General features: G+C 40.4%; 1 protein-coding gene across 4 annotated transcripts; it reads left to right on the plus strand.

Moving 5' to 3' along the window:
• The first annotated feature begins 1 nt into the window (after window position 1).
• On the plus strand, window positions 2-25,740 carry zgc:162331 (uncharacterized protein LOC793007 homolog). 4 transcript variants are annotated; one of them, XM_044022132.1, is made up of 7 exons: window positions 2-103; window positions 10,494-10,551; window positions 11,346-11,948; window positions 22,262-22,453; window positions 23,507-23,660; window positions 23,783-23,968; window positions 24,185-25,740. In XM_044022132.1, exons 3-7 carry the CDS (start codon window positions 11,633-11,635, stop codon window positions 24,519-24,521), a joined length of 1,185 nt encoding a protein of 394 aa, XP_043878067.1. In that variant the 5' UTR covers window positions 2-103; window positions 10,494-10,551; window positions 11,346-11,632; the 3' UTR covers window positions 24,522-25,740. The 4 variants fall into 4 exon arrangements, with proteins under 4 accessions (XP_043878067.1, XP_043878068.1, XP_043878066.1 ...); XM_044022133.1 differs by lacking the exon at window positions 2-103 and having other exon boundaries at window positions 10,481-10,551; XM_044022131.1 differs by lacking the exons at window positions 2-103; window positions 10,494-10,551 and adding an exon at window positions 11,143-11,208.
• The last annotated feature ends 853 nt before the right edge of the window (window positions 25,741-26,593 follow it).

Genomic DNA, 26,593 nt, shown 5'->3' on the forward strand with positions numbered 1-26,593 from the left:
CGCACAGACTGCAGACGCTGGTGGAGTGTGTATGTGTCCGAGCCTCCTCTCCTCTCCTCTCCTCTCCTCCTCTGTGAGTGTGTGATACCCTCAGCGACATCAGGTAAGGCCGCCGGTACATTTATCAGGCGGGATTGTTATGCTAATGAAGCCCATGCTTTGCGCCACCCTCACTGACTGCGTCTCCACCAATCAGGATCGTGTAAAGTTAGGGGCTGTGCGGGTGTGCACGCTGCACACGGACATTATTGGAATGTTATCCGGATAAAGAGCAGCTTCTGTGCTTATTAATAAGATATTATGAGGAAAACAAATAAAAAGTTCAACAAACACCCAGGATATGAAATTTTAAAGATGACATTTCCATAAAACACTTTAAAGCCTGTTTGGAAACTGGAACACCTTCAACCACGTAAAAGAAGGGGCAAATTAAATAACCTAATAATATTTGCAGAGATATACCCTGCTGTCAGACCACAGTGGTTCTCAAACACTGGGTCAGGGCCCACACATGGGTCGCAGGAGATTTTTATGGGGTCCAAAACAGAAGTTCCATAAATCTCTAGGCGAGCTTTATGTTTATGTTTCAGTTACATCATGCATAAAATGGAGTTTACTTGGAAATGATTTGTTTACCGATTCAAAATGAATACAAAAATGACAGACAACAAGTCGCTCAAACAATATGCAAATTTGCTCAATTAAATTTTGTGATTGGGGTCACGGAAGCTTTGGAAACACTGCCATAGTCCATCTGTTTTCCTGTAAATGGGAACATTGTTTACAAAATTGAGATCAAGTTTTTGTGGAGAAGACCTGAAACCAGCTTTGGAGGCTATTACATCCTCACCAAAATGTTTACTGATGTTATAAATCACTGCATTCTCCAATTTCAGATGTCGCCCCCTAGTGGCTATTAAATAAAGTCTTAGTTCCTGTCTAGATTCACTCTGCAAACTGGAAGTCTACACCCACCTTCATGTACATACAGCCATTTTCTTAGTTACCTTAGGTTTAGGTTATATTTTCAAAGCACTGTCTGACAGCATGCGAAACTAATGAAAACATTCACAATAGCCTACAGTAAGAATTTTTATAATATTTTGTGAAAATAAAATGTATAAATTGTACTCTGTACTCCGTGCCCTGAGTACTAAAAAACAACTAAACTATCCTTTAAAATTGCAGGATTGCCGTGTTTCATACTAAGTGTGTGTGTAAAAAGTAAACAAAACAGTGTTTAAATAAATAAAAAATGTACATGATTATCAGTTCATTTATTATCAGGAATTCATGAGCCCAGCTCTTTCTGATGAGGCTGCAGTCACACACTGCCTCCTAGAGGATTTAGTGAGTAAATGGGGTAACCGTAACAGTTAAATCTGCAGCATATAGTACTGCAGTATAAAGTCTTAGAACACCACCAGCTGTGGTGTTTTCATGTTCATGTCAAATTTAAGTTTGCCTGAAAGTTCTGTAATATAATAAGAAAGTTATAAAGGCAACGACTCATTCAAACATGGTTGAATTCTCTATGTTGTAATTCAAGATGAACTGTGCCTGCTTTTTTTATCTGAGACTGAAAGCATTGTTGTTGTTGCTGCTGCTGCTGCTTTGGGATTAACAAAAAAAAAGGGTGAAAACCAATTTGCTGGCCACTATTTTAAATGTGCGAGAAAGCCATCTTAATAAAAACAGGCTGAATGGATGCTGTTAAAACTGGGTTTTAACTGTGAACGACGTGATTATGTTGTTTTGCCTGTGGCAATTATTGTTTATCTGGCTTGATTTTCGGGGCGACGGTAGCACAGCTGGAGAGTGAGTCGTCTTTCAAATGGAAGGTTGTGGGTTTGTTTCGTGGCTCTCTTATAGTCTATATGCCGATGTGTCCCTGGGCAAGACACTTAACCCCAAATTGCTCCCGATGGCTGTGCCGGCAGTGTGTGAGAGGGTATTAAAGTATGTGCAAATGTGTGAAATTGTAGTGTAAAGCAAACTATGAAAAGTACACATTCGACATAGTATTTTACTACTTTTTAAGAGTAGCTTCAGTGTCCATGGCTCTCTTCATTTGGGAGCAGCTGTAGGTCAGATTACTGTGCTTGTTGTATCTAATAAAACAAATATGCATCGCTGCTCCTATGGATATGTGTATTAGTGTTGAATATACAGTGTAATGCAGTTTGGGGGCCACTCTGTAATCTCTCCTATTCTGATTGAACACACAAACGTTGTCAGTTCACATGTATCACCTTCACATTATCAGTTACAAGATTACAAAATGTCTCAAATACTTATAGGAGCATTACATGATAGAAGTGTATTTGTGTGGTGGCTGTCACATGACAAAAGTTTACACATGCTTTAAGCAGCGTGTCACCCTAACAGCTTTTCCTCCATTGTGTAATGAGGATTAATTCTCAGCTTTTCGTACAGCAAATTAAAAAAGAAAAGCAAGGAGACATTTATTGGGATTATCCAATCAAACTTCTGTGATGTGTGACAGCAAAGAAGAAATTGGATTTATTCAAATTAGCAAGACATGTGAACACGAGTAAAGTTACAATCTAATGGCCATGATTGCACTCATCCTTCTTACAACCCACACACACACGAATGTAAGGATATAACTTCCGTTTGTGTGTATTCTTAATTGGACCTTGTGTAACCCAATGCCTGTAAACTAATTCCCTCTAAACCTCTTTTACTCTTAAATCTGTGAAACCTTGTCAGTGACTTTGCACTTTACAGTGTGTGTGTGTGTGTGTGTGTGTGTATGTGTGTGTGAGGGAGAGAGAGAAAGAGAGTGCAGTCTTGCTAATTTAAATAAATCTTTTTTGTGAACTGAGATGCTGAGTCAACATTGTCAGTAATAGTGTTTCTGTTTTGTTTTTGTCTTTTTCGGGCTGATTTCAATCGCTCAGACAAATATTTCAGCACATTCAGGATTTTTGTTTTAAATTCCATTTACAACACTAGTTTTAAGGCTCAATTGTATTGCTCAACTGTACAATCTCATTCAATCTTCCTCATAAATATGACACATAGTCAGACACATGTTCTTCACGTGTTGAATACTGTTGCACTGGTCGGAAACAGTGCTGAGGCTGAGAGGGAGCTGTCCACACAGTTGTGGTGCTGCATTCTCTTCACATAAAGCCGTATGTTTTCCTCACTTCATTAAAAAAAAGGTCCAGTGTGTAAAATGTAGGTGAAATAATTTTTCATTTGGCAGAATAAGTGCAGTGACACCTGAAAACCACAAGATAGCGCTGTATCCCTGTACAGCTTTCAACTGCAGTGTGTCGCTGAGACAACAATTCATTTATAGAACAAAAATGAGGCATTATGGCTGATTATTAACCATGTTTGATTGCTTTAGATGAACAAAATGTATGCATAGTGATACTTAAATCTTTATAAAGAGTTTTAATTTTGTTTTTTTAATGTAAAACGTGTCCAGATCAGACATATTTTGGTGTGTTTTGGGATGTTTTTGTGTTTGTTTGTCTTTTTTTAGCTCTCTATTAATCATCCCTGTCGTCGCTGATGGAAGAGTGGAAGTCACCCACCTCTGGATTAAAGCCTCGTAAAATACTTAAAATATTAATAGAAATGTCACACCAGATTTGCGCAAACCCTAACCTCAGATTAGGAATCACATCCAGAGAACATGTAACACAAAGGCAAAACCACAGCCCAGTCTAATGTCAGTACTTTAGCCTTTAGCTGTTACAGACACATTCTTTTATATCATTTACACTTATAGTCTGCTCTATTTTTAAACTCCAAAATGAGACTTTGTAAATCCATTCCTTTGTTTTAATAAACAAAACAGCTGTGAGTGTCTAGTTTGGTCAGTAGGAGGCTAGTCAAGTGGGAAAATACATCAAAATAATATTATTTATGATGGTATTTTATAGAATTTCAAAATAAGAGTGTTTGCTTTGATATGGAAGGATACATAGCTCACAGTATAAACATATTTATGAGGAAAAAGAAAAAGAAATCGGTTAAAGAAAAAAATAACATGTCATTATAACATGATATTAAGCGGTGGGCCGTGATCTGAGGAGAACTGAGACAATGCCAAACATTAACAAGGGGATGTTAACAGCTGGGCATCCCTGTGAATCTCAGAGTTAAGGTATAACTTTGGTTTGGAGGAGAGAGAGACAGATAGATAGAGAGATGTCAGGTCAAGATGTCTGGCGCCTTACTCTGCTGATTCCCCCCTGAGTTGGGGAGGACTGCGTCGTCGAGTTATCGGTCTTCTGCCCCAGTTTGGTTAGGTTCAACAACGACATAATGAGGAGCACTCTGTAGACAAATTATGGGTGCCAGGGTTACACAGAGGTCTTTGTGAGTTGCAGCTGGCCCTATACTTTGTTGTAACTTAAGTTGTTAGGTTTGTGCTTAGGAATGTAAGTTGCTAATTTAAAAAGGACCGAATTAGACGCTTTCTCTCTTACAGGCCGCATGAAATTGATTGGGGGACCACATGTGTCCCACGGGCCACGAGTTTGAGAACATCTTTACTAACTTGAGAAGTCACCGGGTCACTTTCCTCTCATCCACCCTTTTCTCAGAACAATACCAACTCATCAGCGTCTTGGTGGTTATTGATGGTTACTGCAGCATAGATCAAGTGGAAGCTCAGACGAGCTACAGGGGGTCTCAGAGTCTGACAGAGCGTCACCGCATGTTCCCCTGTTTATCTGTCGGGCTGCTTGTTTCTAATCTGCCACTGTCGCTCGTCTTCCAAATTAACAGCAAAGCTGCAGGGAGTCACCCCGAGCTCGGATCTTACTTAAACCCTCTGAGCTGTGACCTCTTTCTGTGTGTGTGTGTGTGTGTGCGTGAAAATGAAGCACAGGAAGAGTTTCATCTTCTTCTTCTTGTTTTATTCAAGTTTCACTATGTCGCATGTGTGCCTGTGATGGCCCAGTTTCCTCACAACTACATTTTTGCTCTCATTCTTACTTAAATATGTGTTGAGTCAACCACATAGTGGTAGTGAGTTCACTTCTTTCATAAATGAGCTGTAAAAGAGAAAGAAATCACACACACACACCAAAATGTTTCCAAGCGCTAAAGGTCAAATCAGGGCTACAGAGTCAATGGTTCCTGATGGAGGATTATTTCCAAGCTGGTCCAGGGATTTGAACCATCCCCATCGCCCTTCACTCCTGAGCTGACCTATACCTGCCCTTCAAATCCCCCTCGTCTGATGTGATTTGTCACAACACGAATCAGAAGAACAAACTGTGAGACGCAAAAGTAATCATTAAAAGTAGGACTAACATGAATCCAATCAGCCGCAGCACCCCACTGTGTTGAGAGTTGTTTACTGATGATGATGATGATGCTGACGACGATGTAGTGACAGAGGAGTTTTATGCAGTGCTAAAACAGTGACAGTAACTGGTCGACGCAGTCTGGGAGCAGAAGAGAGAGGCATGAGCTCAGCTGGAATTCAGTGACAGATCCTCACATTCTGAACAATGAGTGAAGAATAAAATGTAATAATTTATGAAGCTGAAAAAAAAGAAGAAAAGGAATAAAAGCTTTCATCCTTTTTGAAGCTGCAAACTAAACATTAGATTGTTGTTAATTAAAACATAAAGATCACTGTGTGATTAAGTCCATCAGCTCCACTGTTTCTCAACATAGTGGTGTTTACATCTTGTGTTGCCTGAAGACATAAAGGAAGTGATTTGTTTTGTGTCAAGACCATATATATGTATATATATATATATACACATACTGTATATATATATATATATATATACATATATACACACACACAGCTGTATATGTATGTATATATATATGTGTGTATATATGCTGCAGTGCTTAAAACACAAATATAGCAATATACATGGGTGTGGATGATACAAAATGCAAAAAAAAATCGGAAATGAAGCTGATAGTAACAGAACCCCTGTCAGTGTGTGTGTGTGTAAATAAGGGTTAATATAATAAGAACAGAATAATGACACAAATGACTGTGTAATGTGAACCAAAACCATCATTTTCTACCTGCCCTGAGATCAAAAACGGAAAATAGCTGTTTGGCTAAAAACACAGTCAGCGGAGAAGATTTATTATTGTTGTATATAAGGCTTGTGTTCTTTGTGTATTGTCCCTGTTACACATATACAACATGACATTCAGCATTCATTATCGTCAGAGGCTGACAGTATATGCACAGTGGGAGGCTACAGTTTGTCTGCTGCACTAATTAACCTATAGCATGTTTCATAATTAATGACACAATTATTTATTTATGTATGTTAGAAATTGCTGCTGGTAGCATATTAAAGACACCATATATAATTGATTGTGCTGTGTATGCAAGTTGCCGATAATTGCCGTCTGACTGGGGTCAGTCTGTGAAAAGTGCATATGATACAGATGCAACGCTAAAAAAAAAAAAGACTATATTTAAGATAATATCAACAGTGAATCATGATATCGGACAGTTATGAGGTCAAATATATGTAATGATTTCACCAAATCAGATTATTGTATCATATAATTCATCATTTAATTTCTGCCATTTTACAAGACAATATCCTACATTTGAGAATTCAAATAACTCATCATATAAGCTATTATGGCTTCTACATAATGAATAATGTGTGTGCTGAATGTAGTTAATGTCAAATAATTAAAAAAGTTTAGCAAATCCCTGCTGTAAGGGTCAGCTCTGAGCTGAGCTAACCTGGATCTGTCTTGGCACAAGTCATGAGGTTGCAGGGAAACGTGGACATAACTGTGTCAGCCAAGAGATAAGATTGTCCATAGTTAACTGTTTTTGTAGGTCAAATAAAAGAAATGTATTCATTTGTGAGGTGTTTTATGTTGGATTGAGATCAGATGAAGACAAGGCACATCCATGAAACGTAAATATAATTCTAAGGGTTCTCAATGACATTTCCAGAATTCAGAATTGAAATTAGAGAAGATATCATAGACAAAGACACAGTTCTGTGCCAAACTCTAAACAAAGAAAGCTCCATATGTTTTGTTGCAAGGCGTTTATCTGCTTGCTTTTCCTGTTGCAAGGTCTGAGCTGTGGCTTCAAAGCTAAATTAACGTAGTGTTGCTTTTAGAGGGAAACTAGAGAGAGACAGCATTCTTGTTACACATGGAATATTGACAAAGTGCAGCTTTGTAGTAAATACTTATCTTTTGAATATCTTTCTACTTGGAGAAACCACACACGAGAAGAAGAAGATGAAGAAACTATTTGTAGAAGTTGATGAATTCAATCAGGAAGTGCTAACTCATCACTCACATTTCAGTGTCGGTTAAATCCTGACACCTGAAACTACCTATCGCTGTTCCGGACCCATTTTCTGATTTACACCTCAGAATGGGTGTATTTTTTATTTATTTTTTTAACCATAAAAACTCTGCCTAGTGCAGTCAGAATTTGATAGCTTAAAATAAAATCTTGGATCAGTCCGTTGAAGGCTTCCGTGTGTCCACTTTGGCAAAGCTGTGGTTGTAAATAATGTAGTCCGCAGCAGGAGAGCCCACCATGTCCCCATTAGGAGACTGGGCATTTGATAAATGGCGGCTTTTTCGGGGGCTAAAAGTGCTGGACCTCACTTTATCCATCTTTCTTTTCCCAGTTCCTCACCGTCTTGTAATCGCTCGCACTGTCTGCTCCCTCACAATTGCTCTCTTTCCTTTTCTCTCTCTACTATTTCTGGTCCTGGTCCTGTTTGCATCAATTATTCACGACTTTGCGCGGACCTTTCTCACAACAGAATTATCAGCAAGAGCTGCCCCGTTCATCATATTACACCTGAGTATCCATCCCGACATGGAGAGCACCTTTTTCATCACATGGATGGATGCAAAAAAAGAAATACAGGAGATTCAGACGCAACCAGGGAAACTGTTTCAGGATTTCACAGGATTTAACCATAAATTTCACAATAAATTACATCCTTGTCATTTCACAGGCTTTATCCGCGATCATTTACAGTAAAATACTGTATTTTTGTGTTTTATTGTATAATTAGGCATATCTATTAGAGGAAAATTATATAATAAGTGATTAATACAGTTACATTTAGTTTCTATACAAGACAACACTGCTAAATCACATTAATATATGGCATAACTGTGTAGTAATACTATTAAATGCAGTAATGCAGTATAACGGAAGTTGCTATTACTTACGTGATAGTGATTTAATGTAAAATAATACAGTGACCTAGTGTAAAAGTACATGGACACAGTCATTTGCTGTATAAGTGATGCAACTAGTAGACAGTTATTTACTATGAGTATTTTACAGTGTACCCAAAGCCCTGGCAGTTGATATTTCAGCTCAGGCTGAAGAAGATTGTATAAGATTCACCACTTGAAAGATTGTACATCACCAGTGATGCACTGTGACACGATGTCCAAGTGCTAGATATAGGGGGAAACAGAAATTTCAGGTGCACTTGCACTGAAGTGTAGTATGTTCCTAATCAGTCATGTCAGCCCTGCAGAGTAAATGCTTATTTTGTGAGTTCAGTTTGTACCGCTGAGGTACAAATGTGGAAAAATATTTACAGAACACCAGCTAAGCCCTGTAGCTGGACTCTTGGCTTGTTTCCCAGACAGCAGTGACCACAGCACAATCTGCAAATATGAGGATATTTATTCTGAACCAAAAAAACCAAACAACTTTTACTGGATATGATGAGTTCATTTTCACATAATTATGCCAAAATCTTTCTGCACTGCGGTGTTCCATTACACCAGTGAAAACATGGATTACTCAAGCACAAGGTTTAATCCGGGTGAATACCAGGAGAAACCGACAAATGATCTTTGGATCTTTGGCTGGAACAAAGGCAAATTGTTTCATTCCGACTTGAAAAGAACTCTTAAATAATATATAAAGGTTTGTGTATTTTAAGTAAGCAACAGCTACAGTGAGTATTTGTCAAAGAGAAGCGAGCTAAACTTGCTTTCTTATATCTTTCTTACCATGTGAGCATGATTCATTACTGGTAAATGTTAACATTTGTTTTTGTGTCTCTGCTCGCTTCCAAGAAGGAAGAGCTCAATAAACCAATCCAATTCCTTTATGCAGAAGTCTACGCAACACTGTGATACTGTTCACTGGTCTGTGGAGACACTAAGACAATCGAATAGTTCTGTCAGCAAGTTCCCTTACACTCAGGACACACTGACTCCACTCTAAACTGAATCTATACGAGTGCCTCACAGATACTTGCAGTCCTATATCTTCACACACACACACACACACAAGACAGTGGAATATTTTTTATAGCACCTATGTAACACTCCTCATATCCTTATCAGGGCCGTCCTAAGCCTTCATGGGCATAAGCAAAAGTTAGATTTCGGGGCCCTTTATTAACGCTATGTGTTGCTTGCATCATCCCAAAGTCAACCTTTAAATGGTAGCAAAATCAGAAGAATGGTCTTGCGTTGATTTTCACTTTGTATTCAAAATGACACTACGATGTGAATACGGTGTCAGGCCTAATAAAAAGTAACAAAATAAAACAGTTTATTCTAAATTTGCAAGGTGCCAAAGTGCAACAACGGTTAAAGAGCTACAAAAAAAACCTATAATAAAATAATCAGGTTATATTATCATTAAATTAAAAAGTAAAGATAAAAGCCACACTACAATAAAAGTCAAATAACTTAAAATGACAAACAACGACTTGGTAATTCCCAAATAAATGCAAATGCAGAGAAGCCAGATAGACTAAAAAAAAAACACGTATATAAATCAGAAAGAAAGAGATGGAACTTTAACAAGATAACACAAACAAGAACAAAATGTGTTAATAACTAGTTGAAAACTATGTAAAATGTGCAAAAGTTAGTGTCATGAACAAACAATAAAATTATGAATTATGGCCCTAAGCAGGCACTTAGTTTGCTTATGTTGGGCTGGCACTGATTCTTAGTCTGTGGCCTTAATTGAAAAGAAAAACTGAGAATAAAGAATAAAAGATGGAATCACTGAATTACTGCTTGAAATATACCCATAATTCATAATATTACCTGAACATCCAGTGCCTGAGTTTAACATTACCTCAAGATCAATTTCCTCAGTCATAAGCAGAGAGGACAACCTCTTTGTGAAGTTCTGGCTCCTGATTGGATATGAAGTGTGGTGGAATAGTAGAAAATCTGACCTAGATTTAGTGTCACAGCCTGAACTTAAGGGGACCATGTCACTGAGCAAACACCAAGTCACTTATTCCCAAATTGTCGTCAGCGAGCTGCAATTTCAGTTTTGTAATTAAGCTTCCAATAACTCTAAAATGTTAATGATGAATTAAAGTTAGTTGGACTTAGGCTATTTGTGAGATGTAACAACTTTAACTCTTTAAGCCCGATGAGTCCGCCGGTGGGCTGCAAAACTACCATAAAAACAATACTGTTTTTACTATAAGTCATAACTTGTGACTAACATTGTATTCTGCTTCTGTCCTCAGTTTGAACAGCGAGGACAGCAGACTGACTACACTGCCTGCCCTCAAGAGTTTCTGGGCGGTAGGTGCTTGTCACAATGTCAACCAATGTCTAAAAGGCCATAGAGAGAAAGCAGCATGCTCCTCTCACAGGGTTCAAACAGAGCTCTCAAGTCTCACGAGACGCTGATAAGTAACCATACATATGTGGAAGCACAAACAAACAAACAAACAAACAAACAGACAGACACACAGCGCCGCTAAAAACAATACTCCGTGGGGTGAAGAAATAACAACAACAAAAGCATGCAGAGCAGGAGAAGCAGGACTGTCATATTCTGTCACTTCTGACTCTCTCCTGTTACTGTGGGATTATTCTGCTGAGTGTTCATTGATGGTGAAGCCTGGTAAAGTGGACCTGACCTCCAGCGTGTGACCTCCCATGAGGCAGTGATTCAATAGTAAATCAATGTAAGTGAAACCTTAAAATACCTGTACACTGAATAAAGTGGAACACGGGTAAGGGAAGCAGCGAGGGGAAGGGTGGGGACCTGGAAGATCAGGACTTAAGGCAGCATGAGTTACAGCTCAGCTCAGCACAGCTCAGCGAATGAGTTTCTGTTATGCAAGAGCTCAGTCAGCTGGAGATCAGGGAGGGAGAGAGCAGTGGAGCGAGGGAGCAGCGAGAGCACGAGAGAGCCAGACCAAGAGGAGGAGGCTGGAGGGAAAACAACAGCAAGTGAGCAGAGAGGGAGCAGACTGCAGCTGGATCTATACCTTATATGCACACATGCATTATGTGAGATCTCACACCCACACACACACGCACACGCTGCCTCACTTCATCCCCCTTTTTTCTCTCTTACCTCCATGCAGCACAGCAGCGTCATGAGCAACAACGCCAGGGTTTTTTCTCTGTTTCCACCAAGGGAGTGAGGAAAAGAAAAAAAGGACAGAAGAGAAAGTGAGAAGGAAGAAGACAGAGATTCAGAGAGCGCACAGGAAGTGCAGAAAAGTGAGGCGAGGACAACAAGAATGAGGACAGGAGAGAAGCAAACTTTCCCCTGAAGCATTTCTCCACCATATTTTGACCCAAAGCAAAACTCGACCATGAGGCTTTGACCTTCTCCTCTAACAGAACTTCTCTTCGTCATCTGACCCCGATGAGTCCAAAAGTGGCTTGCACCAACCAAAGCACCAGCTCCAGCTCCCACCTCTGGATGCTGCTGCTGCTGCTGCTGCTGCTGCTGTTCGAGCCCCTGCTCTGTGCTCTGGTCCTGGGTGAAGGCTCCACACTGAGCACACAGGATACACAGAGCAACAATACAGAGTCACTGCCAGAGGAATGGACTGGTACGACAATCCAGCTGCAGCCAGATCTGCAGACCGAAGCCGAGACTCCGACAGAGGCGCTGACAGAGTCTCTGACAGGGACTGTGGCAGAAATACAGACTCAGAGCATCACCAGCAACTACACAGGTTAGTATATCTCCCAGACAACTCTCATTCCTCTCATTTTACTGCACACTCAAAAGGTCCAAATAATCTTAAAAACAAACAGGAAACAGAGAAGCAGGGTAACTATTCTGGCAATTGCTTCAGTAATTAATAGCTTAGTCTAAAAAAACAAAACAAAATTAAGTACAAATGTCCAAAATATTTGGTTTACAATCACAGGTAGGTGACTTTTTCAGGAGCGCTGCTCAACTTCTCACACACGTGAACTCATCGAGGACTGCCGAGGATGTTGTCAACATCACATACTGTTCTTTTGCTGCCACAAACTAGAACTATTACACGGCATTCAAATGTTGACCTTAAAGAACATGAAAGTTTCACTGTTTTGTGTGAAACAGCTTTCAAGTTAATAATAAAAGAAGAAACAACACATCAACTTAGTCACTGCATAACTTACTGGCCATAAACCAGAGTGAAGCTCCAATTTGAACGTCTTTGAAAATGTAACTGATTGTGTCTGACCTCATTTTATCCTGATTTAGCCTAAATGTTTGTATGTGCTATGATACTCTGATGAGTTTGTTTCTGAGACCAGGATTTCAAGAGACAAGAGTGTTGTCAACGAAAGCTATATTGTACAATATGTGTCTTAAATCACTTGGTAAGTTTGTGCACACACATATATATATATATATATATACACACACAGTATAGTTGTGCTTCTTCCAAGCAAGTTTGAGATGCACGCGCACGTGGTTCCTGCACTCCCATCTCACAGGCAGCTGCTCATAGTGGAAGACACGTTAGATGAAGACGAGATCGCCTACCTCACTTATTGACCCCAGAAGGTCAAACAATTACTACCTTACATGAGTCATTCATTCATGCCCACGAGCACGTTGTTTATTAAGAAATGTAATAGAAGATGGGAGAAAGGAGAGCTTCTGCCGATTGGATTTGCGTTTAAATGATCTATACCATCTCCCCGAAGATAAAGGTGCATATTCTGGATGTACTGTACATACTTCATGCAACTCACTTAAAAAAACAACTTAACTATCCCTTGAAGTGTTGGATTCTAATGGTTATGGTGTTAAAGTAAGATTATGACCTTTGACAATACGTTCTTCACGAGCTTCAATGATTGTACATTCATGTCTAAAGACACTTTATAATGTCCAGGCTGAAGTCGCTCACATGACGACACCACCACTGGTGCATGAGCTGCCCTTCTCTTCTCTTCTCATCCATTCTCACCCCCCTCTCTCCCTTGCTTCTTTCTCCCTCTCTGCCTATAGGTCACTCCTTAGTTCCCCTGTTTATTTTCTCCAGTGTTCCTCCAGTCTCATCTGCATTTTTTAGCTGATTGCCTTTTCTTCCCCATCACTTAACTTGCCTCACACAGTTTCACTGGCTCTCTCTGTCTCTCTTGTTTCATTTTCCTTATCCACTGTCATGTCAGTGAGCCGCCTCTCCTCACACACAAGCCTCATATCCTCACGTGTTTTCAGAAACAGCCTATAGCACGAGACAAAATGCAAGCCGCACGTGCTAAATACAATCATAATTCTCACCCACACATCAGAAATGCACTCGGCCAAAACAACAACAATCTTCTTAAAGGTTTAGAGGCATGAACTACACAGTCGCTTGTTTCATTACAGCACATGTGTGACAGAGCAGGAATAAGCACTTTATACTTTAATAGCACACACACACACACACACACACACACACACACTGGTAATCAGGTGGCTTTCCACATCACACCACATGCATGAATTTCACCAGACCAGGTTTTATGTGAGAGCTTTTAAAAATGAAAAGTCCTCGAGGTGTAAGCAAAAAGCAAAGTGTGTGTGTGTTGTGTGTGTTTGAGAGGGAGAGAGAGAAAGAGAGAGAGAGAGAGAGAGAGAGAGAGAGAGCGAGTATAAACTACTTTTTTCCAGTGGTATGATGAGATAAAAGCTGCACTTTGTTTCCTTTTTTCCTTTTAAGCTTGTTTGACTGAGCATAAAACCAAGTCTCAGTTGTCATTTATTGGACAAAATAAATAAATAAAACAGTAATTATACTCATTTATTGTGCATCTTTTGAGTGCATATCAGTGGTAAAGCAGCCACATTTCAAGTCACTGAGTGAACCTTTTCTTTTAATTCGATATATTTATCTTTATACTGACAGTGTAAGGTTGGATTGGATAAGTTTGCATGGATATGATTACTTTTAGTGAAGCTTATTTTATTTTATTTTGCTTGCTTGCATTCCTCTAACCCTTTCATTCTATACCAATTCAATATAAATGAATGTATGTCTTTATATGTTACTTTTAGCATTGTTTTTAGCTGATTATTTAATCATTTCCACTTCCTTGTAGTTATCTATGCATTCATGATCTATTTCTGTGTGTGCTACAGTTGCTTTTCTGTTATCCTAAAATAAGAATTTGGCCAGGTCAAAACAGAAAACAGCAGAAAAAGTCTGTTTGTATGCAAGTTCATAAGAAAAATGGCCAAACTTCTCATCTTAAGAGACTATATCACAGTAATTTAGTCAACATGTAAATGTGTTTCTTTAATATTATAGTAAGCTTGGCAAGGCCACCTCAGAAGTCAAACAGGAGCTATTCTATGTCTCTTCTATCCCGAGCTTTGAAGGCACCGTTTCATTATCGATCAAACTGATGAAGCAGACGTGTGAAGGTTTAGACTCTTCGAGTGGATGGATCAAACCTGAGCTTTTAGACTTAGTCAATATCTGCATGACTCCCGTACTGCCTGCTGTTCCTGGAAGTAAACTGATCAGTGTCCTTCTATTGATGACTTTGTTTTCAGGTGCTCCTCATTTGACTCTGCACTTATACACATTTATACTAAAAAGTTCCTCTCCCTCTTTTTTATTTTGTGGACAGTATCTTTAATATGTGACTCTATTCATATTCGTTCATTTTGTTCCTACAGTATCACCTTGCTTTTAGACAGGATATACTAACAATGTCCATTATTCCATCGCCTTATGTATCCATGAAACTGCTGCTCGAGCATCTACACATTTTTGAATGACAGAAAACCAGCTGTAGCACACATAGAAATAGATAAATAAATAAATACAAGTAAGTGGATATTATTAAAATACTCAGCTAAAACTAATGGATACATTGTTTAAAGATTGCTAAAAGTAATATATAAAGACATGCATTCATTTCAGACTAATCACATAAAACACATGTATCATAATGTGATGCTATATTCAGAATAATACATGGACATCAGTGACATTTCCAACTTTTAGAAAGTGCCAAATCGAAAAGTGTGCGCTGCTCGAGCAGGTGTACATTTTTCTGGTCGGGCTCAATGGCAGTTGTCCATTCCCGTTACGGTGTTGGCAAGCTGCTGATGAGCGGTTATTTCAGCTTTAGAACATTAACACAGTATCACAACCTTGAAAGAAAGTGTGTGTTAATTACTGCATGAGGTCTATACTTGCATCAGTCACTGTGCAGACAGTAACTGCCTCTTCTTAAGCCAACAAAACAGTGTTTACAGTGAATCCTACCGGCCTCTCATCCACAAATATGTCTTTATGTCTCATGTTGACAATTTACTGGCAAAGTTCCTCTATGGTTTTGGGGGAAAACATGTCCCTTCACTGTTTTAATATATTGAAGCACTGGAGAGCAAAATGTACAGTGATGGGCAGCAACTGCAAACAAGTTCTTGTTTTCCCAGTGGCTAAATATTCTAAACTATTTCTTCTTCTGGAAAAATAAATACCACTCAGTTTTAAATACAGCATCTACTTTATTCTGACAATAAGCTGCTTATTCTTCAACCCGAGTCTCTTTAGATAAGATCGTCAGCCAAAAGCCTAAACGTCTAAGGTTACAATGCATTTAATCTGATTAACCGACAAGCAAAGCCAATTACCTTTGTCTATTACCAGCTATTTCTAGTGGAAGAAACCCTGGTGATGGCACGACAAACACACGCACATACAGATGCAGATGTAGAGTATTTTGTTTATTTCCTTCACAAATGCATTGAAAACTATTTATAATTCCACATTATAAGAGCAGACTGCTTTGTCTCAATCATAAAAATGCAAAAAAAAAGATCTAACCTTCAAAAGTAATGCCTGCATTTTTGCAGATGGCCCTCTGCAGGGACACGACATGCCTGGGTACACACACACACACACACACTCCATGCACCTGCAAAGCCAATGGTATTTCTGTCAACAACACACACACACTGTCCTCACCCTTGAACAGCGAGGACTTGGTGAGCTTCACACAAAGAGTTTCTTCTGCCTCCTGCTGTCAATCCAATATGGCTGCTGGCAGTGAATCAACTTCATTATTACCTTCCCACGGCTTAAAACTAGCACTGCAGTCCAAACAAAGACACTGATGGAAGAGTCTGAAGTGAAATGAGTTTTCTCTCAGCCATGATGGTTGACACAGGGAGATGACTACTAAGGAACAGGAGGAATGAAAGTGAAAAGGCAGTGAAATATACGCATATGCCTTAACTTGATATTTGGGCTGGGTTAAAAAAAAAAGATTTCTTGTTTCAGATTGATTATTATTTGGAAAAGCTGATATTGATTCATGAAATTTTGAGATCGATCACACAATCGCACAAGTTTCATTTGGTGTCTTGCTTCCTGTTTTATATCGGTTTGCAGGGGATGACTACTCCCCCCCCCCTTTGTTTGTTTTCCATTTATAGTGTAGAAAACAAAACGTCTGTGGCGTTTGTAGGCTGGACACGTTCTAACATTAACAAGTTAGAATTTGAATTATCACCAACTGTGCTGTAGAGTTGCGCCGTGTGGTCATATGAAATAAAAAGTGCATTCACGTAATTCCTTTGGGGTCAACAATTTGCAGTTCTCTTTTGTTAGTTCTGTGAAAAACATACAAGCAAAATTGGTATGGAAACTGATATATCTCTAAATGAATCAATATTGAATCAAATAAATTAAATAGAGACCTTGTGAATCAGAATTAAATCAATTCAGGAAACCAGCAGTGATACCCAGTCGTATCCAGTATTTAGATAAGAGTAAATAATGACAAGGCTTCATTCTCCCAATAAAACCATCCAAACTACACGCGGTTTTCAAACATGCATAGCCTGGAACTTTTCCTGCCAGCTGAGTAACTGAATTTCCACACCTAATTGTTCCAGCAACTTTCCTTTGTAACCAGATAATCTCCTGCTTCTTTTTTCATATGTGAACAACAAACATCCAGAGAATGTCCCCGACTTTTTGTGAAGTTCATGTCTTGAAAAAAAACTGCTTTAGTGAGTGTTAGCTGTCTTAACTTCAAATGCAGTCAAGATAGCTGCAAAAAAGAAAAGTAGAATTCTCTTTGATGCAACTTTCAAGAATGTTTTCTGTCCAAAAGTTTCTCTCCCAATATTCTTTTCTTATTTTAAACATGTATAAAGCTCAACCACGTCTGTTCTCCACGACTACGTGAAGGGGACTCTCTCCTGGCATGTCTTTGGTTAATGAGACAGATTATCTGGTCAAATACTATACTAACTGTCAGCTTGTGCCTCTGATCTCTGTACAGTCAGAATAAACTCATTACCAAAAAATAAATAAATAAACATGGACTAAAATCCACACAGTTAGCACTAGAGACGCATACAGGACATGAGTCCTAACGCATGGGTGAGTCAAACACTCGTGCCTTTATGTGTTTGCACAGGGACGCTCACTGAGAGAGAGTCAGGGGGATTAGGTAATCCGTTGTGATGCCACGCATCGGCGTGGTGCCACAGAAATAGATACACTGATGGAGAGAAGAAAGCAGCGAGTTGAGTTCAGATGACACTAACAGAAGGATAAATGACATGAACTAGTCATCGTAGAATGTTCATTTTCCCCATGTTTTCTAACCAGTGAAGTCTGACTCAGTCGGGGTTTAAACCACTGAAATGCGTCCAGAGAAAACTGTCCGACCACAGGACGGTAAATCTTTCCTTTGTCAAAGTAAAGCAAGTCTACAGTACTACAGTACTTGATGCAAAAAGCCCACATTAACACAGGATACGTACATTTCACTGATGCAGAAAACACACAGCTGCTTCAAACTCATTACACCCGAGGATGAGAGCATCAAAGCTGCACTAATGACTATTTCTATATGAATAATGGGTCACATGACTGCGTCTTATATGAAACAAGAGTCGCTCATAGTTAAAAATGAAAAGAAACTGACCACATATGGAGGTTGCCCTCGACTCTACAGGCCTTAACCCAGACACATGGGCACCTACAGTATCTCCCTTGTTCCTGTAGATCAGTCAAACATACGGCCCGGAGGCCAGAACCGGCCCGCCAGAGGGTCCAGTCTGGCCCACAGGATGAATTTGTTAAAATTTCACACTACGTTTACAATCTAAACGTAATGTCAAATGCAATATTTTTCACTTCCAGATACCTGTGACTAAATGTTTGTGCCTTTATAGATCCAATGTGATGTGCAAATAGTAAATTTAGGCATGATATTGTTTCAATTGCACTTAAATTTCTCAAGAAATGTCATGTTTTGTTAAAATATCCTTCATTAAATGTTAAACAAAGGAGAAAAAACAAAGGAGTTCTTGTTGGTCACGATTGTTACTGGTCCGGTCCACTTGAGATCAAATTGTGCTGTATGTGGCCCCTGAACAAAAATGAGTTTGACACCCCTGCTGTAGATGTTTCCACAGTGGACAATTCGCCTGTGAAGCTATAGATAAATGTATACATCTGTGGACAGTAAAGTATTATCACTATTGTTTGCTCAATTTATACCAAAGCCTGATGTACACTCCATCCAACACTTCAAAAATGTGTTAGCAAGAGAGATATTTACATTATTAGATATTAGATATTACACATTCCTTTTCTGTTGCACACCTATAGAACTGCTGGAGAAAGAAAACTCTTCTCATCTCAATTTCTCCCCTGTTGAATATCACAGTTACTAATATTTTTTTAATCTGATCCCAACAGTTCTCACTGCTGATCAGTGCCCAAGTTTAAACACTCATGTCTATTGCAGAGTTGCATCTGTTCCCACTGCAGAATTTGCCAGGTGTTTGTGGGTTTTTTGGTCAGTGGAAAGAGGGTTTTATGTCAAATCCATATGCAACTTGACATATTCTTGATATAGGTATAGGGCATGGGTACAATCCAGTGAATGTCCTGCTCCCTCTTTCTGTGCATGTGAGTATGTTTGAATCTTTAATGCAGAGAGCCTAATCTTTATTTAATCACAAACTATTCCGAGTGCTCCCCCGACAGAGATGAGCGCTGGAGGGACTCAGAGAAGAATGCAACAGAGGGGGGGATGCTTGGGTGATAGTGTTGGGTTGCCAGGTTGGATTGTCCGGAGGTGTATTAGCCCCCCTGATGGAAGCTGAACTCTGTGACTGGCAACTCACAGCTTTCACAATGACAGAGGCTTTGTGAATGAGGACAGATCAACAAGGGCCGAGCAAATACAGCACAAGAGTCAAAAACACACACAAGTCAAGTCTCTGCGCTTAGGAACCAACGTCTCCCGCTGTAATGACATGAACGTGCATGTACACAACTTCCAGCTAAAATGAAGTGCAGTTGAGTCCACAACAATCCTGAACAAAGACGCACATGTTTAATCTTTCCCTCTCCACCAAGAGTTTTGTGTTTGCCCATCTCACGCTGGTGTCTTTTTTTGTTTACTAGAGCATGATCGCTCGCAGGAGGTTAGCGTTACCTCAGCATCTCTAAGTTTACAGCAATGACGACGAGAAAAGCCAACAAAAAAAGAAAGAAAAAAAAAGCTCTTGCAGTCTTAAAAGACAAACTAAATATTTTATCTGCTTTTAGTGGCAAAGACTTCTTTCTTTGGCAGGTGTGTGTGTGTGTGTGTGTGTGCTTCATTTCACTTTTAAGATTTAGTAAGGTTTCCAGAAGAAGCACAGAATATGGTCACGGATTGCGTGCCAAGTTTGTTAGCCAGCCGTTATATGGTAATATAAATGCAGATGATAGTACGAGAATAATAAAATGATCGCCACAGCTCATCATCCTTAGCATTTTTGAATCTTTTTAGCACATTGTTTTCAATGATCCGTCCACTGAGAGTTGGCTCAGCTGAAGAACATGCCTTCACATGATCGCTGCTCACTCACCGTTCAGTCGGTAGAGCATCCTCCGTCACACACAGCTGGCATCCCATTGGTCAGGCTTTGAAAGGTCAGTGAGCACAGCGTAGGGTTGGAATTCTCAGGCGGTGCACCACGTGTTAAGGTCCGACACAAGACAAGGACCCAAATGTAGGACTCAGTCTTTACAGAACACGTTCAGCCGAGACCCGAGTCCAAAAACATACCGCAAATATGCTCGCTAGGCAACAAACATGACCAAAAAAGAAAAGCTGAGATGTGAACTATGGCCACACAAGACAAACTGACAGGGAAACAGGGAAGGTGAGATAACGAGACACAGGTGTAAACAATTAGGAACAGGTGTGGCTAATCAGGGAAGCGCACAAGGGCAGGAAGTAAAACTAAACAGACACAAAGGAAAGCTGCAAAAAAAAAAGAGAGCAGGAAATAAACAGCATAAGATACACGCACTAACAAAAGTTCTCAAAGAATCCAAATGTGGTGGGTGGGTGTGTTCACAGCTTGTTATAGACTCTTAATGTGGAAATGAAAACAAGCATATAAACAAACGCTAATTGGACTGCTGCAAGTCACAGCCAAGTATAAATGACATTAAAATGCAAGTTAGAAAACGATAAGTGTGATTTTCAGTCCTTAAAATAGACGACAGAATAATCCCTGGATTGTATTAGGCTTTAAGTTGAAACAGACATGTTGCAAAGAACTGGCAAAGAGCATACGTTTATACTTCTGTCTGCATTCGTCACAGAAGGACATTTACTCGCTTCCTTTACTCCTTTCTCTTCCGCACCAGTTTGGATTTAATAAAAAAAAAGAAAGTGCATGTGCTGCATTTGACCACTTACATTGATACTGTATGACATGTGCATGCTGGAACACTGCACAGTCCAGGACCTGAACACTTAGTATCTGTTTTGTCATTATGTTTGAATTTAAACTATATTTAAATGAAAGAAATGATATTATATATATATCTATAATATATATTTATTTTTTTTCAATGATCAGTGCTACAATTTAATGCCTTTAATGAGTAGATGATAAGTATGACATGACTAATGAAGTCATATCTTAATGGAATAAATAATTGATGTTGTGACATCATCAGTATGCGGCCTCTGACTGAGGTACAGAATGGCTTTTAGTGTCCACTTTGAAAAGCTTGTCCTTGTTTCCCTGCACTGTACCCATTATGCACGTGTCTGCTGTGTGTGTGTGTGTGTGTGTGTGTGAGAGATGCTGTCATCTTCACACAGGATCATGGGATCCTCTCCCTCTCTGTCTCTGCCTCTGCAGAAATCCTCCCATCTGTCACTCCTAATCAGCAGAGAGCAGCCTGTGTGTTCACAGGGTTTTATACAAGGATGACATCTCTCTGTCTGTCTCTCTCTCTCTCACTGTCTCTCTCTCTCACACACACACACACACACTCACTCACAGATTACACTAATACTGACACAGCAAAGCCCTAGCACACATGTAACATTGCCTTGTGTATGTGCTCCTGGTAATACTGTGCATGTCTATACATACAAGATGCCAAAATTGTGACCGTGCAACTTCCAGAGCTATTTATACTACAAATGTGGCTAAAAAAATATGAGAAGTGTGATTTTAAAGGAGTAAACGTCTTTACTGTTTTTATTTCTCACTGTTGTGGATTGTTGACCCAAGTAAAGGACTAAATAACTCTTCCAACACCACCTAACAACGTTACATAGCTTGAGCTTTGACCTACCGTGTAGAAATAAATGTTTAGCACAGTTGGCGGTGCTGTAGGTTTATGCTGATGAGATTTCCTGGTAGCCGGAGAAATCCCCGCAGCACTCTCTAACAACAGCTGCTGTATCGCGAAACCTCTCAGAGGTATCGGGGTTATTGTAGCATAAGGAGGATAAAAATAGAGCTTTCCATCTTTCCCCCTCTCTTGGTGTCTACTCTGAGTGAGCGATGATGTCAGAACAGACACGTCCATGCTGAGTCTAAAAAGACGAGTGACTTGACTGAGTTTAAATCTTCTACGTGGCGCTGGAGCCAAACGAGAGCACAGCACAGAGACATTAGATGTGGTGCAAATATAATTGAATAAAGACAATCTCCTCACTTATGTATGTGGGTTATCTATTGGATAAACTGCCGAGGTGTCTCCTCTCTCCTCAGGTCTGTCATGTACCCCCGTCCTGCCTCCACGTCGAGGTTCCTTCTATGTTGAAGGTGGAACCGGAGTGTCCATTGGCAGTGTGTTGGCCTTCTGGTGCAGAGAGGGATACCAGCTGGTCGGCAGTGACAAAATCTACTGCAGTATCAGGAAAGGGAAGCCACAGTGGAGCAACTACCTACCTGTCTGTGAAGGTGAGCAGGGGTATCAGGCAAAATAGGTACTTTTGGTTTACAATTGGTGCACGGATGCATCATCATGATTCTAAATGAACCATCTCATTCGCCTGTGTTCAGTATAAACAATACCCATAACTACGGTGCCTGGAGTCGTTTCTCCAGTTTGTGGCATGAAATGTGGTCGCAGCTTACACTTAAAGCACCGCGGGGAACATTTCGCACTTTTCCTATCGACATGCAAATGTGTCGTGTGAAATTAGCATTGTGCTGCTGACGAGAAAGGGAAGGTGGGGAAAAACATCCCTTGCAGGTGTCAGAATGTGACATTATGCCATACATTATAACCACACACTTAGACAAGACATACCGGACTCACACCACAGCCAGAAGGAAAAGTGATAGGGGCCAAAATGACAAATGGGAGCCTCCAACATTTTCCGAAAAAAAAAAAAATCCTGTCCCACACTCGTCCCAATCTGGCCCTTCCAACAATCTTGGGTGACTTTAGATTTTAAGCTGATTTGAACACATTACCTGGCTAAATCATCCTGTAGTGTGAGGGGTCAACAGACCAGATTTTAACGTCTTAGCACGCATCAGAGTCTTCCCAATAAAGACGTTTGATATTTACAACAGAATAGCGAGAGGGGCGTGAGCAGAACCCCGCACTAACCAATGAGAGCGAGCTGACCGCGCTGCCCACAGTGTGACGAGGATGAACGTGAAGAGAAAGAGGACAAACCTGTATGATTTGCTTGTTTAATGTGTCCTTCAAGACGTATCCCAGACTGACTAAGACAGTCCGCCTCCATGTCTGCTTACGTTCTGGAGTCACATTAATCACACAAGTTTCTGTGAGATCCCAAATCCCCCGGAATCTCCTCCGTGAAATCGTTTGATTAAACGCCAAGTGTGTGGCCCTGACTGGTCTCGACTGGGTCGCCGAGTCTGTGCTTTCTCAGGATTAAAAGATTGAAAAACAAAGTTTGTTGTGTCTGCGGGTTTTAAAACCATGTCCGATTTGTGTCACCTAAGTCTCTAAACCCGAGTCGTTGTCCCTACCATTAGCGATCCCCAGACCAGAGGACCGTGGCCTGAGAGTGGCCGTGCTTGCCTCAGTGGTGAGTGGCATCGTCATCCTCGCCATGTCCTTGTCCTTCCTCATCTGCTGCCTGCAAGAGCGATCCGGCCGTGACCGGGCCAAGAGGGAGGGACGGAGCAGGTAGATGCCAAAAGTGATGGTCCCCTTGAGCCCAGCACATGATTGCCCCAATTACATTCTTTGTTTGTTCTCTTGGATGAAGACCAGTCAGCTGATGAGGTTCTCTCTCTGTGTCTCCACAGGCGCAGAGAGAAACACTCAGCCCGTCGCGGCGAGTGCTGGCTGGACAGAGAGGAGGGTGCGTGGGAATCCTTCCCTCCTCCTAAGATCTTCCACCTGTCACAGAGGATGAACCCCCGTCTGGCTCCAGACAGCCCCCTCTACCTGACAGGAGGCCTCAGTGGATATGAGAACAGAGGATATCAGAGGTGAAATACCCACACTCCATCTAGAATTTAGATTTTAGCATTTTGCTAAGGTGTTGCACATGTGCCATGTGGCGTATAGCTTTGAAGTATTTGAGGCAAAATTTGCTATGTGTTTCCTCATGCATGTACACGGCTGCAGTTCTATTAATACTAAAATGAAGGTCTGCAGCTGCCATGAGTTGTGCACATGACGTTCTCCGTCTCTCTGTGACACAGGAGTCAGGAGAGTCTCCTGAAAGCCTCCCTGCCCGGACTCTACCGCTCCGAGTCTCAGCTGTACCCGCACGTCGTCCTGCAGAGGGTCCCGACTCCCACGGCGCCCTCCGCCCCATCAGCGCCATCCGCTCCTCTCTACCTCCACCTCCCGTCCTCCTCGTCTGCCGCCTCCTCACCTGTACACACAGCCACCAACAGCCAGCCTCACGTCATGGCGCAGTACCCAACCCCGACGTACCCGCCAAACCCCAATACGGCTGTGCCAGTCTACTCCCACCCGGCACCAGCACCCATTTACCCAAACCCCAACCCCATACCACAGCGGCCATGGCAGTAGCTGCGTCTTTTAACTTCTGTCCGTCCTGTTTGAAAGAAGACAGGAATAAAGTGTTTTTTCTTAAAACACAGGGCGTCTTTTCTTAAGCCCTGTTTACTCCCACAGACGGCTGCAAATGCAAAGATGTGAAGCAGACATGAAGGGAAAGTTCAGGAATGGACATGCTGCCAGAGCACGGGCAGCGGTGTTTTACTGCACGCTTACAGTTTGGACTTGATTTTGGAGTTTGGAACTTTTTGTTGAACAGCTGTTGCTGCTGCAGATACTGCACATGGAATTCTACAGGATGCCTCATGTAGCCTGTTGACAAAGGGACACCGGGAGTTGTATTAATTCAATTAAACTTAAAACTCATGCGTGAAGAAGTGTTTCAGCAGCTCTCAGAAATGATTTTTTTTATTAATAAATACGCTTTATATTTATTGTGTAAATGAATCCCTATCAGAGATAATCTAATGTACACTTTAATGGAACAGTACTTAAAGGATATTTTGCCAGTCCTTTTAGTCCAGATCCTTGTGTGACGTCGTAAAAAAAGGCTTTAGGTGACATTTCAGCTCTGTTTTTATTACTGACCATAAGGATCTCTGTGAAGCGAACACACTGTGTAATATAAAATGCTACTGTGGGACTGGAATGGAACCTATTCTGTGCTGTTCCTATGGATTTAAACTCATTTCAGTCATTCTATCATTTGTCACTTTTATAACGTTTGTTGTGGTTGATGGTTATACTGGTTTTTACATTCTGTCGATTCAGGCCTCAAATGGGTTTAAGAACATAGTACGCATTAAATCATGGGAATGTGTCATTTTAAAAACATTGTGCACACAATGAGTATAAGAACTAAAAAGAAAGATTTATCAGGGTACGCAGACTTGTCAGGCAGAGGCTCAAACAGGCACTGGTTTGTACATATTGAGTGAGGAAACAGATGAAAATGCTTTTTTTTTTTTAAACCTAAACATTTCTTAACCATCTGGACAATGTGAGCATTTACAGCATAAACTCCCTTTATTGTTGCTTTACTTTAGACTCTAAATATGAGACTTTTGTATCAGTAGCACACAAGTAGAAACACTCATTTAGAAAGTAAAAAAAAAGAAAAGAAGCACTTTACATGTTCTTGAAGGATTTGGAGAGAGTTATTTTGCTGTTTGTTGTATATTAATGAAACTGCCATAAAAGCTTAATAAAGAGAGTATAGTTTAGTTCAACAGTCGATGGTTCAGCGCGTATTTTCAGTGTGTGCTCATCTGAAGGAAGAGAGGGAATGGAGGGGGGAAAAGGGGAGAAGGAAGAAAAGAGACGTGGAAAATATATGTGGCTCCAACAAATTCATCACTGTCACGCAACAGCTGAAAAATGAGAAGACAAACTCATTTGCCTGCAGAGTGACACTGACATGTGGTGGAGATGGAGTGGTTTTTGTGCGCACAGGGGCTTGAGTGACAGAGTGACAGCAGTCGTCAAGGTGCACTGACAGGAAAGCAAATGACTTTAGAGTCAAAAAGGTGAGACTTTGTCCAACCAGTTTCTCTCAAAGACGCTCAAAGAGAAGCATTAACAGGCTCCACTCATGAAAGTATTCATCCATTTTCTAAGGCAATTAGAGTAAGTCATCCAAAAAGCCTTCCTCAGACCCATCCATCCATCCTCTCTATGCAGCATCACAATGGCAAGAACCAGTTCTGCGTTTCCCAGTAAAATAAAGACATTATTTTATTAAAGCTGTAGCACATACATTTGAAATATAAATGAATATCTGTTACGCTCGAGACGAAATGAGTTTGCACAATGCATGCGACTCTGGTGTTTGTCAGTATAGCAGTGTTTTTTTTGTTGTTGCGTATTTTAACCATAAAAGCACCAGAAAATGGCCTGTGTGCTTTTGCCCAAGTTTAATTTGGAAACAAACACTGCAGTTGCACATGAACATGTTAAATTCGAAATTTGAACACTACAAAACATGTTTAAAATAAGGTTCATTTGAGTCTTTGTCTCAATGCCCAAAAACAGGCCAAAAAATGGAAACTATGTACAAGTGTTTTTCCAACTCTCTCCTCTCTGGT

The sequence above is a fragment of the Solea senegalensis genome, linkage group LG3 (genome assembly GCF_019176455.1).
Source record: "Solea senegalensis isolate Sse05_10M linkage group LG3, IFAPA_SoseM_1, whole genome shotgun sequence".
In the NCBI taxonomy this organism is placed as follows: Eukaryota; Metazoa; Chordata; class Actinopteri; order Pleuronectiformes; family Soleidae; genus Solea; species Solea senegalensis.

What these genes read in the sequence shown, in the direction of transcription:
- zgc:162331 (XM_044022132.1), top strand. Translation starts at nt 11,633, where the DNA reads ATGAGTCCAAAAGTGGCTTGCACCAACCAAAGCACCAGCTCCAGCTCC. An exon ending in AAGAGGGAGGGACGGAGCAG is followed by an intron (nt 23,661 to 23,782) that starts GTAGATGCCAAA and finishes GTGTCTCCACAG; the next exon opens with GCGCAGAGAGAAACACTCAG. An exon ending in GAGAACAGAGGATATCAGAG is followed by an intron (nt 23,969 to 24,184) that starts GTGAAATACCCA and finishes TCTGTGACACAG; the next exon opens with GAGTCAGGAGAGTCTCCTGA.